The sequence below is a fragment of the Petromyzon marinus genome, unplaced genomic scaffold (genome assembly GCF_048934315.1).
Source record: "Petromyzon marinus isolate PM22_M1 ecotype Great Lakes invasive population unplaced genomic scaffold, UKy_Petmar_22M1.pri1.0 PM_G_Scaffold_56, whole genome shotgun sequence".
Classification (NCBI taxonomy): Eukaryota; Metazoa; Chordata; class Hyperoartia; order Petromyzontiformes; family Petromyzontidae; genus Petromyzon; species Petromyzon marinus.
The window spans coordinates 376,241-391,843 of record NW_027423009.1 but is presented as its reverse complement, the minus strand read 5'-3'; the positions used below and the strand labels follow the sequence as shown (position 1 = coordinate 391,843).

General features: G+C 53.4%; 1 protein-coding gene across 1 annotated transcript in view; it reads left to right on the top strand.

Annotated features, from left to right (window-relative positions):
• Positions 1 to 15,140, top strand: part of LOC142918164 (adhesion G protein-coupled receptor L3-like) — a 42,281-nt gene extending 27,141 nt beyond the window's left edge. The window contains exons 7-14 of the mRNA XM_076062276.1: positions 3,472 to 3,651; positions 4,738 to 4,947; positions 5,317 to 5,537; positions 5,875 to 5,941; positions 7,188 to 7,264; positions 9,095 to 9,263; positions 9,862 to 9,978; positions 12,174 to 15,140. Of these exons, the coding sequence (XP_075918391.1) occupies positions 3,472 to 3,651; positions 4,738 to 4,947; positions 5,317 to 5,537; positions 5,875 to 5,941; positions 7,188 to 7,264; positions 9,095 to 9,263; positions 9,862 to 9,978; positions 12,174 to 12,290 (1,158 nt within the window). The 3' untranslated portion in view covers positions 12,291 to 15,140. The remainder of the gene's footprint in view (positions 1 to 3,471; positions 3,652 to 4,737; positions 4,948 to 5,316; positions 5,538 to 5,874; positions 5,942 to 7,187; positions 7,265 to 9,094; positions 9,264 to 9,861; positions 9,979 to 12,173) is intronic.
• Positions 15,141 to 15,603: the final 463 nt, after the last annotated feature.

The window sequence follows — 15,603 nt, the reverse complement described above, 5'->3', positions numbered from 1 at the left end:
TCGGCAGCAGCAGCAGCAGCAGCAGCTGTTGTTGTTGTGTTGTTGTTGTGTGCGAGTCTGGAAATCGCGCGGTGTCTTTATATAATGCCACCTTCCCCCCTTACCCGCTCCCCCTCCTTTATGCCCCCCTCCCCCCCCAATCTCTTCACTCTCAGCTGCTCTGTGATGACGACGACGTTCCCCTGCTCTGTGATGACGACGTTCCCCTGCTCTGTGATGACGACGTTCCCCTGCTCTGTGATGACGACGTTCCCCTGCTCTGTGATGACGACGTTCCCCTGCTCTGTGATGACGACGTTCCCCTGCTCTGTGATGATGACGTTCCCCTGCTCTGTGATGACGACGTTCCCCTGCTCTGTGATGATGACGTTCCCCTGCTCTGTGATGACGACGTTCCCCTGCTCTGTGATGACGACGACGTTCCCCTGCTCTGTGATGACGACGTTCCCCTGCTCTGTGATGATGACGTTCCCCTGCTCTGTGATGATGACGAAGTTCCCCTGCTCTGTGATGATGACGACGTTCCCCTGCTCTGTGATGATGATGACGTTCCCCTGCTCTGTGATGACGACGACGTTCCCCTGCTCTGTGATGACGACGTTCCCCTGCTCTGTGATGATGACGACGTTCCCCTGCTCTGTGATGACGACGTTCCCCTGCTCTGTGATGACGACGTTCCCCTGCTCTGTGATGACGACGTTCCCCTGCTCTGTGATGATGACGACGTTCCACTGCTCTGTGATGACGACGTTCCCCTGCTGTGATGACGATGTTCCCCTGCTCTGTGATGACGACGTTCCCCTGCTCTGTGATGACGACGTTCCCCTGCTCTGTGATGATGACGACGTTCCCCTGCTCTGTGATGACGACGTTCCCCTGCTCCGTGATGACGACGTTCCCCTGCTCTGTGATGATGACGTTCCCCTGCTCTGTGATGACGACGTTCCCCTGCTCTGTGATGATGACGAAGTTCCCCTGCTCTGTGATGATGACGACGTTCCCCTGCTCTGTGATGATGATGACGTTCCCCTGCTCTGTGATGACGACGACGTTCCCCTGCTCTGTGATGACGACGTTCCCCTGCTCTGTGATGATGACGACGTTCCCCTGCTCTGTGATGACGACGTTCCCCTGCTCTGTGATGACGACGTTCCCCTGCTCTGTGATGACGACGTTCCCCTGCTCTGTGATGACGACGTTCCCCTGCTCCGTGATGACGACGTTCCCCTGCTCTGTGATGACGACGTTCCCCTGCTCTGTGATGACGTTCCCCTGCTCTGTGATGATGACGACGTTCCCCTGCTCTGTGATGACGACGTTCCCCTGCTGTGATGACGACGTTCCCCTGCTCTGTGATGACGACGTTCCCCTGCTCTGTGATGATGACGTTCCCCTGCTCTGTGATGATGACGACGTTCCCCTGCTCTGTGATGACGACGTTCCCCTGCTCTGTGATGACGACGTTCCCCTGCTCCGTGATGACAACGTTCCCCTGCTCTGTGATGATGACGTTCCCCTGCTCTGTGATGACGACGTTCCCCTGCTCTGTGATGACGACATTTTCCTGCTCTGTGATGACGACGTTCCCCTGCTCCGTGATGACGACGTTCCCCTGCTCCGTGATGACGATGTTCCCCTGCTCTGTGATGACGACGTTCCCCTGCTCTGTGATGATGACGTTCCCCTGCTCTGTGATGACGACGTTCCCCTGCTCTGTGATGACGACGACGTTCCCCTGCTCTGTGATGACGACGTTCCCCTGCTCTGTGATGACGATGTTCCCCTGCTCTGTGATGACGACGTTCCCCTGCTCTGTGATGATGACGTTCCCCTGCTCTGTGATGACGACGTTCCCCTGCTCTGTGATGACGACGTTCCCCTGCTCTGTGATGATGACGTTCCCCTGCTCTGTGATGACGACGTTCCCCTGCTCTGTGATGACGACGTTCCCCTGCTCTGTGATGATGACGTTCCCCTGCTCTGTGATGACGACGTTCCCCTGCTCTGTGATGACGACGTTCCCCTGCTCTGTGATGATGACGATGTTCCCCTGCTCTGTGATGATGACGTTCCCCTGCTCTGTGATGACGACGTTCCCCTGCTCTGTGATGACGACGTTCCCCTGCTCTGTGATGATGACGACGTTCCCCTGCTCTGTGATGACGACGTTCCCCTGCTCCGTGATGACGACGTTCCCCTGCTCTGTGATGACGACGTTCCCCTGCTCTGTGATGACGACGTTCCCCTGCTTTGTGATGACGACGTTCCCCTGCTCTGTGATGACGACGACGTTCCCCTGCTCTGTGATGACGACGTTCCCCTGCTCTGTGATGACGATGTTCCCCTGCTCTGTGATGACGACGTTCCCCTGCTCTGTGATGATGACGTTCCCCTGCTCTGTGATGACGACGTTCCCCTGCTCTGTGATGACGACGTTCCCCTGCTCTGTGATGATGACGTTCCCCTGCTCTGTGATGACGACGTTCCCCTGCTCTGTGATGACGACGTTCCCCTGCTCTGTGATGACGACGTTCCCCTGCTCTGTGATGACGACGTTCCCCTGCTCTGTGATGACGACGTTCCCCTGCTCTGTGATGATGACGATGTTCCCCTGCTCTGTGATGATGACGTTCCCCTGCTCTGTGATGATGACGTTCCCCTGCTCTGTGATGACGACGTTCCCCTGCTCTGTGATGACGACGTTCCCCTGCTCTGTGATGATGACGACGTTCCCCTGCTCTGTGATGATGACGTTCCCCTGCTCCGTGATGACGACGTTCCCCTGCTCTGTGATGACGACGTTCCCCTGCTCTGTGATGACGACGTTCCCCTGCTCTGTGATGACGACGTTCCCCTGCTCTGTGATGACGACGTTCCCCTGCTCTGTGATGACGACGTTCCCCTGCTCTGTGATGACGACGTTCCCCTGCTCTGTGATGACGAAGTTCCCCTGCTCTGTAATGATGACGACGTTCCCCTGCTCTGTGATGATGACGTTCCCCTGCTCTGTGATGATGACGACGTTCCCCTGCTCTGTGATGATGACGACGTTCCCCTGCTCTGTGATGACGACGTTCCCCTGCTCTGTGATGACGAAGTTCCCCTGCTCTGTGATGATGACGACGTTCCCCTGCTCTGTGATGATGACGTTCCCCTGCTCTGTGATGATGACGACGTTCCCCTGCTCTGTGATGATGACGACATTCCCCTGCTCTGTGATGACGACGTTCCCCTGCTCTGTGATGATGACGACGTTCCCCTGCTCTGTGATGATGACGACGTTCCCCTGCTCTGTGATGACGACGTTCCCCTGCTCTGTGATGAAGACGTTCCCCTGCTCTGTGATGACGGGGTGGGTGGGGGGCGGTGGGGGGGCACGGGGGGAGGGGGGTTGTGAGCTTGGGGGTCGTTGTTGAATGACGAGTTGGGTGCCATCCTCCTCCTCCCCGTACACCACCCCCCCGCCCCCAGACGTTGGACCACTTGAGCCCCAGCTGCTCCTTCTGGAGCTACTCGTCCCACACCACGAGGGGCAACTGGTCGAGCCACGGCTGCGAGCCGCTGCCCAGCAACAGCAGCAGCGCGCACGCCGCCTGCTCCTGCGGCCACCTCAACAATTTGGCGGTGCTCGTGGCGAGGGGCCACGTCGAGGTGCCCAGAGATTCGGGAGGGGGGGGGTGATGGTGGTGCCCCTCGGCCCGCTGGTGGTGGCGGTGGTGATGGTGGTGGTAAAGTTTAGATGTAGTGGTGAGGGTGGTGAGGGTGGTGATTGGAGGTGATGGTGGTGTTGTTGGTGGTAAAGAGGTGGTGATGAGGGTGGTGATTGGAGGTAATGGTGGTGATGGTGGTGGTAAAGAGGTGGTGATGAGGGTGGTGAGGGTGGTGATTGGAGGTGATGAGGGTGATGGTGGTGGTAAAGAGGTGGTGATGAGGGTGGTGATTGGAGGTGATGATGGTGATGGTGGTGGTAAAGTGGTAGTAAAGAGGTGGTGATGAGGGTGGTGAGGGTGGTGATTGGAGGTGATGGTGGTGGTAAAGAGGTGGTGATGAGGGTTTTGAGGGTAGTGATTGGAGGTGATGGTGGTGATGTTGGTGGTAAAGAAGTGGTGATGAGTGTGGTGAGGGTGGTGATTGGAGGTGATGATGGTGATGGTGGTCAAGTTTAGATGTGGTGGTGAGGGTGGTGAGGGTGGTGATTGCAGGTGATGGTGGTGATGTTGGTGGTGGTCAAGTTTGGATGAGGAGGTGGTGGTAGTTGACTTGATAGTGGTAATGTTTATGTTGTGGGGGAGCGGTGGCCTGGCGGTTAGGGCGCTGCGCTACGAACCCAGCGACCCGAGTTCAATTCCCACTCATGACCACCAACTAATTATCTCAATCGACTCGGCCTCAAATCAGTAACTATTGCGGTGTGTAAACATCGCCACTTGGGAGAGAAAGGCGGCCGGGCGTGGTGCTGGCCACCCACCCCCTCGTGTGCCATTCCGGCCTTCATAGCTGCTAGTCGCTAACAGCACTTGCCCCTGCAGTCTGTTAAGGGCTATATTTGAAATCTCAATTGACAACTAATTTCTTTAAGCACTTTTTTCCGTTTAGTTTCCTTCCCCCGCACCCCCCACGAGCACGGCCGGCTACGGTACTTGGCCAAAGAAGTTCCCGATGCATGCGTACGGCTGCCCACGGCACCCTCACGCCCCTCCGTGTGTCCCGTGCCCGCGTCTTGCCCGTGCGTGCCAGTACGGGCACCGCGCCCACGAGCTGCTGCTGCTGGTGATCACGTGGGTGGGCGTGCTGGTGTCCCTCGTGTGCCTCGCCGTGGCCACGTTCACCTTCTGCTTCTTCCGCGGCCTCCAGAGTGACCGCAACACCATTCACAAAAACTTATGCCTCAACCTGCTGCTCGCCCAGCTGCTGTTCCTTGTGGGCATCGACAAGACTCAGTACACGGTGCGCCCGCCCGCCCGCTCACGTTTAGTCACTTGCTTACCACTTTCTCTATTTTGCACTCGCTCCTGAAACAAATTGTTTAACAGCTCGGGGGGGGGGGGGGGCTTTGCCTGGGAAAATAAAAAAAATAGTTGATTTTTGTTCATGATTTGTTTACCTTTCCTCTACTTTGCACTCCTACCGCGTTGTTTTGCTTTAAGTAAACTCGCTGACACCTGTGACCCCCCCTAACCGGTGGACGTCTGTCAGAAAAGAGCTTCTTGGCTCATCGGATTCCTCCCTCCACGTCCAAATAAAGATTCAGATTCCGTGTAACGCCACCGCCGCCCGCCCGCCCGCCTGCCCCCCGCCACCGCGCCGGCTCCGCAGGTGGCGTGCCCCGTGCTGGCGGCGCTGCTGCACCTGCTCTTCCTGGCGGCGTTTGCGTGGATGTTCCTGGAGGGCGTGCAGCTCTACCTCATGCTGGTGGAGGTGTTCGAGGGGCGCCGCTCTCGCCGCAAGTACTTCTACCTCCTGGGCTACGGCCTGCCGCTCGCCGTCGTCGGGGTCTGCCTCGCCGTCGACCGCACGGGCTACGGCACCGAGCGAGCGTGAGCCCCCTGTCGTCCCTCTTCGCCGCCGGGCCGGCCGGCGCGCCGGGCTTACTAACCGGAGCGCGGTGTCGCCGGTTCACGCCTGGTGTTGCCACCTGGCGCCCGGGCTTACTAACTGGTGCCCGGCCTTGCCGGCTGGCGCCCGGTCTCACCAGGTGTCCTCGCATACAACAAATGACACAAATGTCCCCCAATGTTACCAGATGGGGGCTCAAGTGCAACTGAACGGTGGCAAATGTTACCAGATGCCGGCGAATAAAACCGGATGCATGGACGCGCTATCCCGGCCTGTCAGGCTAACCAGGCGATCGTTTGTCCTCTGTTTCGCCTGCAGCTGTTGGCTCCGGACCGACAATCATTTCATCTGGAGTTTCCTTGCGCCCGTGGCCACCATCATCCTCGTGAGTTCCGTGCGTGCGCGTCGTGCCGGGGGGCGGGAGGTGGGCGGGCGGGCGGGTCGCCGTGTCTGCTGCTCGACGTGCGCATAGCGTGACGGGTCCCGCGATGAATCTGATGCGATTCCCACGTTCGTATTGAGCGTGAATTCCCGAAATCGTCTCGTGCCAAAATCCCATCTCGTGCCCAAATTGCAGGCGGGCACCTCCGATTGCCGCACTAACGCCAGTACTTACGTACGTGCGTTGAACTTCTTTCCCACCGTACGTAGCCAACCGTGCTAGTCGGAGGCGCTAGCTCGCCTGCAACAGTCCAGCGCACGTGCGCGCGTGCTCTGCTTCGTGCGCGTGTCTGTTTCCCGTCCCATTTGTCCCCATGTTGATGCCTCCCTGCCGGTTCTAAAATTGTGACGTGAGCGTATCATTGGGGGATGAGTTGCAGACGTGCCAGCAGCTTTCGTACCTTTGGGGGTGTTTCGAGGATGCAACGTCGCTCCGTGCGGGTAGGGAACCAGAGAACCCGGAGAAAAACCCGCCTTGTATACGACGAGGGGATGATGCTGCAACAACAACAACAAAACTCAACGCCACACAGGTGGATTCAATCCACTTGCACTCTACATCTGCAGAACGTGAAAACTACTGCAAATTTTCTTGCCGTGGTTTCCACACCTGACGATGATTGCTTCTGTTGCGGTCGAAACGTCGTGAGAATTTTATTGTTTTATATTTTTACTATTTTATTGTTACCCTTCTGCGTGACTGTTCATGATTATTAATGAGGGGGGCTGGTCGACGTGGAGTGACGTCACGAGCGTTACGGGCAGACATGATTATTGTAGGTAGAGGCATCCACTGCTATTTACATCACTCAATTCACCCCCCTCTGATATTCGCACCTGATAGGCTCAGTGACGACATTACCTCTACGCCTCCATTTAAGACCAAAACAGCAGGAGGAATCCTCCGCAATTCTGGCTATCGCCTGACGATGGTGGCTGTTGTTGTTGTAATTACTGGCGAAACGTCACGCTGCTCGAATTGTAAATGTTGCTGTGGGTTTACTCTCGAACACACCCGGTGCGCTGAACTAGCGACGAATTGTCAGGTTCTGTTTACGCGACAAAGCTTGCTGATTGTCCGTGGTCGGGTGGGGGTGGTGACGGGCTTAACGACACGTAATCTAACCCAACAAAAAACAACGTCTTATGGACTTTTGACTCGTATGCGCGGTGCGTGTGCGGTGTCACAGGTGAACTTCGTGTTCCTGCTGATGACTCTGTACAAGATGGTGCAGCATTCGGCGCCACTCAAGCCCGAGAGCATTAAGTGAGTGAGGTGGCCGGGTCTGGGGGGGGGGGGGTTGGGGTTAGGGGGGAGAGGGGCGAGGTAGGGGTTCATCACTTAAAGCGACCGCATTTTCCGTGAGGTTCAGCCGGGACACACGGTGGGTGAAGCTGGCTGTTCCCGCGCCAGCCCACTCTTCACATTAGGGCCCTCCCTTGCCTTTTCATTTGACCAACTGGGCCCCAGCCACCCGTGATTGCACCTGGAGTGTTCCGGTGTCGCGAGCGAATGTTGGTGGTTCTCAGCCGCGGTCGCCAATGACCCCTGCGCAAAAATGGAACCGTCGTTTAAAATTCGGGTTTCGCTTTTAACGAGCTCCGTCCAGCTCTCGGGGGACCATCGGTTCGCTTTGACCCACCGTGTAACGATCGCCCTTTGCAAGGGATTTATAATCACGCGCCTGCTTGCATTAGTTTAAACCTTTCCCGTTCCGGTGACATACGTAGGTGTAACGTCATCCGGTTTTTCTTCCGATTCCGTTCCCATGACCTAGGTGTGTGTCGTCAAAACGAAACCGGAAGAAAAACTAAAATAAAATAACTTTATCGAGACCGTTGCTCCCACAAGGCCATTCATCCCTTTGTCCTTCCAATCAGTCTGACTCGTCATCCAACCCGTCTCGTGTAGCAAATGAGCTTTCCTGCACAGCGACAGAACTCCACGCAGTGGCGATGTCGGAGTGGGCCCTCGGTGCCCACAGATGATGCCCTCTCAAAAGTGCTCGCGTTCGGTGACACCGACTGACAGCGCTGGCATTCCCGCTGGCGGTGTGACTCCCGTGTCCGTGGGGCAGACGGTTTAATCGCTCCGTATGCGTTTCGTCTCTCCAGCCATGCATCTGTCCGTTTGTCTGCTCGTTCATCCAGCGATCCGTCCATTTAACGGTCAGTCTGATCCACCTCCCGAAACGTCAATCTGTCTGTCCATCGATCGTGGTGGCTAGGAGATGTTAACTCCCTCGGCTGGTATACAGGAGGTCATGGGTTCGAACCCGACCCTGACATTGCCTGCTGCTGCTGTATATTTGGAGCTTGAATGTTCTACCTCTGTCTCATCATCATCATCATCACGGTGGCTAGGAGATGTTAACTCTCTCGGCTGGTATACAGGAGGTCATGGGTTCGAACCCGACCCTGACACTGCCTGCTGCTGTATATTTGGAGCTTGAATGTTCTCCCCGTGGTTGCGTGAATTTTTTCTCGGGGTCCTACATGTCTTTTCCCTTCACGTTAAGAAGCGTGTGCTTAGAGCGTTTGGCCGCTATAAATGTCCACGTTTTGCTCACGTGACAAACCTTACCAATTGGCTTGTCTTACTCATGGGCACTCATACAGTTAGTTAGTTAGTCCTTCCCCCGCACCTCCGATGAGCACTGTTGGCTACGTACGGCGCGAAAGAAGTTCAACGTTCAGAGCGAAACCTTGGATTGCGAGTAACTTGGTCTGCGAGTGTTTTGCAAGACGAGCAACACATTGTTTAAATATAAATATTCACTTGATGAACGTGCGAGGGTCTTAGCAATACGAGCGGCAGCACGTGTAGACGCTTCGTGCTGCCGAGCGTCACGTGATCACAACTGACGTACGAGTGCTTTGGATTACAAACACGTTTCCGGAACGAATTGTGCTCGCAATCCCAAGGTTTTACTGTACGTCGATACGCACGTAACGTGTCGCGTGGGTCGGTAAGTTCACGACGACGACGATAATAACGACGATGACGACAACGCTACGCGATGGCAAATATTCACCACGGCGCTCGCTTTTTTGCCGGCCGTTGTTATCGTTCGTTTTTGTTCTTCCTTGCCCACAGGTCCTGTGCGCTGGGCGGCGTGGCGCTGCTGTGCCTCCTCGGCCTCACCTGGGCGTTCGGGTTCCTCTTCATCGACAAGGCCACTCTGGTCATGGCCTACCTCTTCATCATCTTCAACTCCTTCCAGGGCACGTTCATCTTCATCTTCCACTGCGCTCTGCAGATGAAGGTGCCCAACCCCCTCTTCGACGTGGAAGTGCGCCCAGAAATCTTGACAACTCGTGAGGCCCACTGAGCACTGTGGCTCTTTTTCAGAATCTTAAACAATTTGAAACTGGAGGCGGAAGCCAAAGAGCCATTAAGCTCTTTCTCGCAGATGTACAGTCAGGGCACGGGGTCAGAGCATGACAACGCAAACTGTAAATATGCGGCGGCAGCAGGCGTCGTCAAGGTCGAGATCGAACTCTCGACCTTCTGTAGACCAGGCGAGGTAGTTAACATCTCATAGCCACCGTGATGATGATGAGAGAGACACAAAAAACTCCAAATATACAGCAGCAGCAGGCATCGTCAGGATCTGGATCAAACCCACGACCTCCTGCGGACCAGGCGAGGTAGTTAACATCTCATAGCCACCGTGATGATGATTAGAGAGAGACGCAGACTCCAAATATACAGCAGCAGCAGCAGCAGAAGCGTCGTCAAGATCTGGATCGAACCCTGACCGTAACCCCCGACTCTAAACGCAAACTTCAACACCGTATAACCCTAACTCTAGGCCTGACTTGAACTCTGACCCCCAACCCCTTGCCTCTTACCCGTGCAAGGTGTGCAAGGAGTACAGAAAGTGCTTGGGGCACGCCGAGTGCTGCCGATCCTGGGGCAACCACTTCTCTTACGACTCGTGGCTCTCCAGCAGCAAACGCTGCTCTTCCAACGCGCAGGTACGCACGCACGCTGCACGCACTACACACCATACACACACTACGCACACTGCAGCAACAACAACAACCGCCGTTCGCCACTAGGTGGCGGTGACGTCACCACAGTGCTTGTGCCAGGCTTTGTGCACCTTGAGGCCACGTGAAGTGTCAAACGCCCGCCGGCAGGAGGTCACGGGGTAGACCCAGGTTCCACAGGCCGACTGACTGAGATGAGTGGCTGATGCACCACCAGCTGTACCCCCCTACTGTGCCATCTTGCTGTGCTTTAGCCGCCCGGCGCTCCGCTCGTTGTTGTGAGCGTCGCTCCTCCCCCCTTCGTTGTTGTTGGAGGGCGACTGCCTCCAACTGCGAATAGCGGTTGTTGTTGTTTTGGCTCTGTTTGTTTTGGTTCATGTGTTGTATGTACAGTGCGTTGAAGTTTTTTCGCACCGTATGTATCCAACCGTACTAATCGGAGGTGCGGGGGAAGGACAACAAACTAACACAACGTGTCCGTTTGTGTGTCAGTTGGATGTCGGTTCGTGTATCAATCTCCCTAACCCTCAATTCCTCGATCCCTCTATGCACACCGGCCTACGAACCCAGTGACCTGAGTTTGATTCCTGGTCTCGGCCAACATCAGTAGCGAGTGACATCTGGGCCTCCTTTTAGCTTGACTCGGCCTCAGGCGAGTATTTGTCGCGGTGTCGTCTAAACATCGCCGCTGGGGAGACGAAGGCGCCGGGCGTGATGCGGGCCACCCCACCCCCATGCCGGCCTTCAAAGGTGCTCGCTAACATGATAAATAGTTCACAATTCGTGGCAACCCACCGTCGTTGTTGTTGTGAAGCCGATTCACTGCTGGCAACTGCCCGACAGCGCCGGTTGCGCGCAGCTACCCGTGGCACGTCTGCTGCCCGTTTTTATTTGGCGTCTTGCGTGGATCGCTCGCCAACGGCGACGAGATCACCGGCGGTGCTGCCGAGGCAGCGATAAATTGGCGGCGTTTGTTCACCACGAGAGAGAGGTTTTGTTAAATTGGCTGTCGTTCCGAGTGGAGGGAGGGTGCATGGCGCAACGCGTTACACGTGCGGCGATCCGACCCCCTTGAAAAATCAATCACGGCGGCTTTGCGATGATATTCTGCCCACTGTTTTTTGTCGAAACTTGTTATCAACGGTGTGATTGTTGTTGTTATTATTGTGAGCATTACTATGATGATATACCATGGACTGAGTGGTTCCGGCTTGACGCATCCCACACCGATCCCGTGCGCCTACTCAAGATGGCGCTCGCACATTTTCCCCCTCCCGCCATTGTTGATATTACGTGAAATTGTGATTCTTGTTTAAACCTGTATTTCCTATAAACAAAAAGATAAAATTAAGCGCGCTGTCGTCGTGAATTCCCACGTGCGGTCAAGGGAGCGACGGAGAAAGATCAAGAGCTTTCCTTTGATATTAACTCCGTAATTGTAGATAACGCGTGTACAACGGAGAGTGAGGCACACATTATAAATGTGGATTACATTCCCAACAGCATATGCGAGCGTATTATACAGTGACGTGGCAGCGATTTTGTTGGTTGTTGCAGATGTCCGGGTATATTGCTAAGTCTAACAAAAGGGTCAGAGACAGGGTCAGAGTTCAAGTCAGGGCTAGAGTTTAGGGTTGTGGTGTTATGGTTGGCGTTTAGGGTTAGGGTTCGAGTTGTAGTTGGTTATGGTTAAAGTAACGGTTCGTGTTGGGGTTAGAGTTAGTATCCGACTGGAGTTAGGTTAGGGTTAATGTTAGAAACTAAACTAAATTATTTTAAATTTTGATTTAAAGCTTTCGTGACTGCAGTGATTCATATTCTTGGTTCTTTCGGTAAAGTCACGTTGAAGGGAAACACCAAAATAATAAAATACAAACAGTCATCATCAGGTGACTGATGATGACTGTTTGTGTTACAGTCGAAACGTCGTGAGAATTTTATTGTTTTATATATTTTTTTTATTTTGTTGTTTCCCTTCAACGTGATTTTACTGAAAGAACCAAGAACGTAATTGATTTTATTTTACCAGGTAAGGCCCACTGAGCCGTTTCAGCTCTTTCGCAGAAGAAGCCTGTCCATCACAAACGATGGTTCAACTAAGCTGTTTATCGCCTATCACGTGGACGTTTATAGCGGCAGCCAAATACCCCGTTACTTTTATTTTTTTATCTCCCCCGCAGATCGTCTGGCGACGGGCCCGAGAGACGCCGGCGCCCTGGCGATCGCGCCGCACGACGGCGACAAGTGCCGGCGGCGAGCCGTCGCCCACGGCGGCGGCGGCGGCCACTTCCACCTGAGCGGCCGCGACTTTGCGGCGCCGGGCAGCGACGCCAAGCCGGGGAGGAGGAGGACGACGAGGAGGAGGCGTCGGAGGAGGAAGGGATGCCGAAGCCGAGGGGGTGAAAGCAAGCGAGCCGACGAGGGTCGACGTCGACATCGGCGGCCGTGGCGGCGGCCGTGTTGGCAGCCCGATCCGGATCCCTCTGCGAGGTCGCTCGCCGGCGGAGCGCCCCGGCTCGGGCGCTCCGCCGCCACCACCGCCGCCGTGACGGACCGACGGACGCGCTCGCTGGCGCGGGCTTCCCCTCCGCCCCCGCCTCCGCCCTCGGCGATCGTCGCCAGGGAGGACGTCCGCTCTCCTCCTCCTCCACCTCCTACTTCCCCCTGCTCGCCAGGCGGCCGAGCTCTACGCTAGGCGGAGGGCGGCGGCAGGGGACGCGTAAATGTCTCGCGCTGATGATTCACCGGTGACGTTACGCAAACGACGCATTTACTAATGCAGACGTGTGTGCGTCGTTACGGGACACGTTGTACGTGATTGTACGTGAAGAATATTCAGAACGTTGGGAATAATGTCTTCTATTTATATATAATCGTTTATGTATATAATGTGCACTACCTCACTGCATTATGTCGTGTGTCCTGCATTGCGCAGTTAATATTGGTAATTGCGTACAAATGCACATTTTGCATTAAGCAAGCAAGGGGTGGTAACTATTGCAAATAATGCGTAATTACGTTTAAAAAATGCACGTTTACAAATTCAATAAAGTACCAAATGACAGTTTGCAAATATTTGATTGATATTGATTGACTTTCAAATTCTTGAATAGACACTCATTGTTTATGGTCTCATCAATATCAGAAATAAGTTTACACTGATTGCATTGTCCAACATATTGCACGCTGATCAGATGATGCACAACTACTACGCCTTGCAATAAATCACGACCGAGGAACGGTCCGTTTGCGGCACTTCGCTACGAACCTCGCGGCCTGAGTTCGAGTCCAGGCCACGGCTAACATCGGTGGCGAGGGATATCTGAACTGGCCCTGGGCTCCCACCTTCACCAACCTGCAATGTCACTCATGGGGAAATGTGAATACAGTGTAATTTTAGTCTGGCAGGCTATCGGCCATTCCGAAACTTTCATCAACCAGCAGTGTGTTTGTTTTTAAGGTCTCGGCCCTTCTGGGGCTGATCAGAAGCGTCACGCTCGCTCAACACGTGCTGCTGGCTTTGTGGTTCGCATTGTCATAATGCGCTCCCTCAAATTAAATGATGAGGCCCTGTCAGCACAAAACAACCAGACGATGTTTTGTCACGATTTATGACCCAGAGTACCCCGCAACAGCACAATAAATGTTTAACCATATCCACCAGAATGGTTGGACGGTGCATGAGGGTAAATTTTATATTTTTTCAAAATGTTTTGCTAAAAACGTGAAACAATAATTCACTGTGTAACAAAAACAGATTTTTTTGGGTTCCTGGGTGATGTGTTATTTTACAATTGCTTACGCCTCAAAAGTATATAAAATGGCTATTATTATTCCCCACAAACTTTGCTTTTGTGACCAGGACACAAAAGCAAAGTTAATAATCCACTCCCATTAATAACACTGTTTAACAAATTTATTATGTTCTTGTTCCTGGGTAATAAGTATTATTTTCTAGTTGCTTATACCTCAAAAGTACAGAAAATTGCTATTATTCTACACAAACTTTGCTTTTGTGAACAGGACGGTGATATTTTGAAATGTATCTACTTTCAATGGGAAAACGTGGTGTGCATTTGTGTCATTCCTTTACATCAAGTCCTGGTCACAAAAGCAACGTTTGTTGGGCAAAGAGGCCAGCAAAGCACTCAAGTTGGTAGCACAGAGGATGCCATTCTTTATACTGACGCACTGCCTCGGCGACTCATTTAAGACTGAGTCGACCTAGGAGAGGTCCCAATCAGGTTCAGAAACCGAATACCGCCGGTGCCACGGTGGCTAGGAGATGTTGACTACCTCATCTGGTATACAGGAGGTCGTGAGTTAGACCCTGACGCCTGCTGCTGCTGTATATTTGGAGTGTACATGTCTCTCATCATCATCACGGTGGCTAGGAGATGTTGACTACCTCACCTGGTATACAGGAGGTCGTGGGTTAGACCCTGACGCCTGCTGCTGCTGCTGTATATTTGGAGTCTGCGTCTCTCTCTCATCATCATCATCACGGTGGCTAGGAGATGTGAATTACCTCGCCTGGTATACAGGAGGTTGTGGGTTAGACCCTGACGCCTGCTGCTGCTGTATATTTAGAGTCTGCGTGTCTCTCTCTCATCATCATCATGGTGGCTAGGAGATGTTGACTACCTCACCTGGTATACAGGAGGTCGTGAGATAGACCCTGACGCCTGCTGCTGTATATTTGGAGTGTACATGTCTCTCTCTCATCATCACGGTGGCTAGGAGATGTGAATTACCTCGCCTGGTATACAGGAGGTTGTGAGTTAGACCCTGACGCCTGCTGCTGCTGTATTTTTAGAGTGTACATGTCTCTCTTTCATCATCATCATCATCACGGTGGCTAGGAGATGTTGACTACCTCACCTGGTATACAGGAGGTCGTGAGTTAGACCCTGACACCTGCTGCTGCTGTATATTTGGAGTGTACATGTCTCCCTCCCCGTAGTCGCAGTAGATTTTTCTCCAGGTCTTCCGTTTTTTCCCTCCACATTGGAAATCAACGTGCGTTTAGGGTACTGTATTTGGCTGTGATACATTACCTCATTAAAATGCAAATCAACGTATACAATTTTTGACATGCGTTTTTCTGGATTTTCTTGTTGTTATTCTGTCTCTCACCGTTCAAATAAACCTACCATTAAAATGATAGACTGATCATTTCTTTGTCATTGGCTAAACGTACAAAATCAGCAGAGGATCAAATACTTTTGGGTGAAAGAATCAAGGAGTGAAGTTCACGATAACAAGTAACCACGGTAAGTAGCGATAGGAGGGCGATGAGGAGGTTGACCATCGGTAAGCGAGTGCCAGGAGCAACAGTGGAGAATCATGAATCACGATGATTGCTTCACACAAATAAAAACACTCAACACGCGTCACTAACCGCTGTGCGCCCTTCAAAGGAAAATATCCCGCATGAAGTCGAGGATGTCCCTTCTTGACAGCACAGAACGACTGTGACCAGTCACAAGCTAATCACTCAGCTATTTCAATGCTAAATTATCCTGTTTGATTTGTACTAGGTGCCTCTGTGGATGTGTAAGCTTTGACTTTAACATAGCTATTTCTATGACCAGTCTCAAGCTAATCACT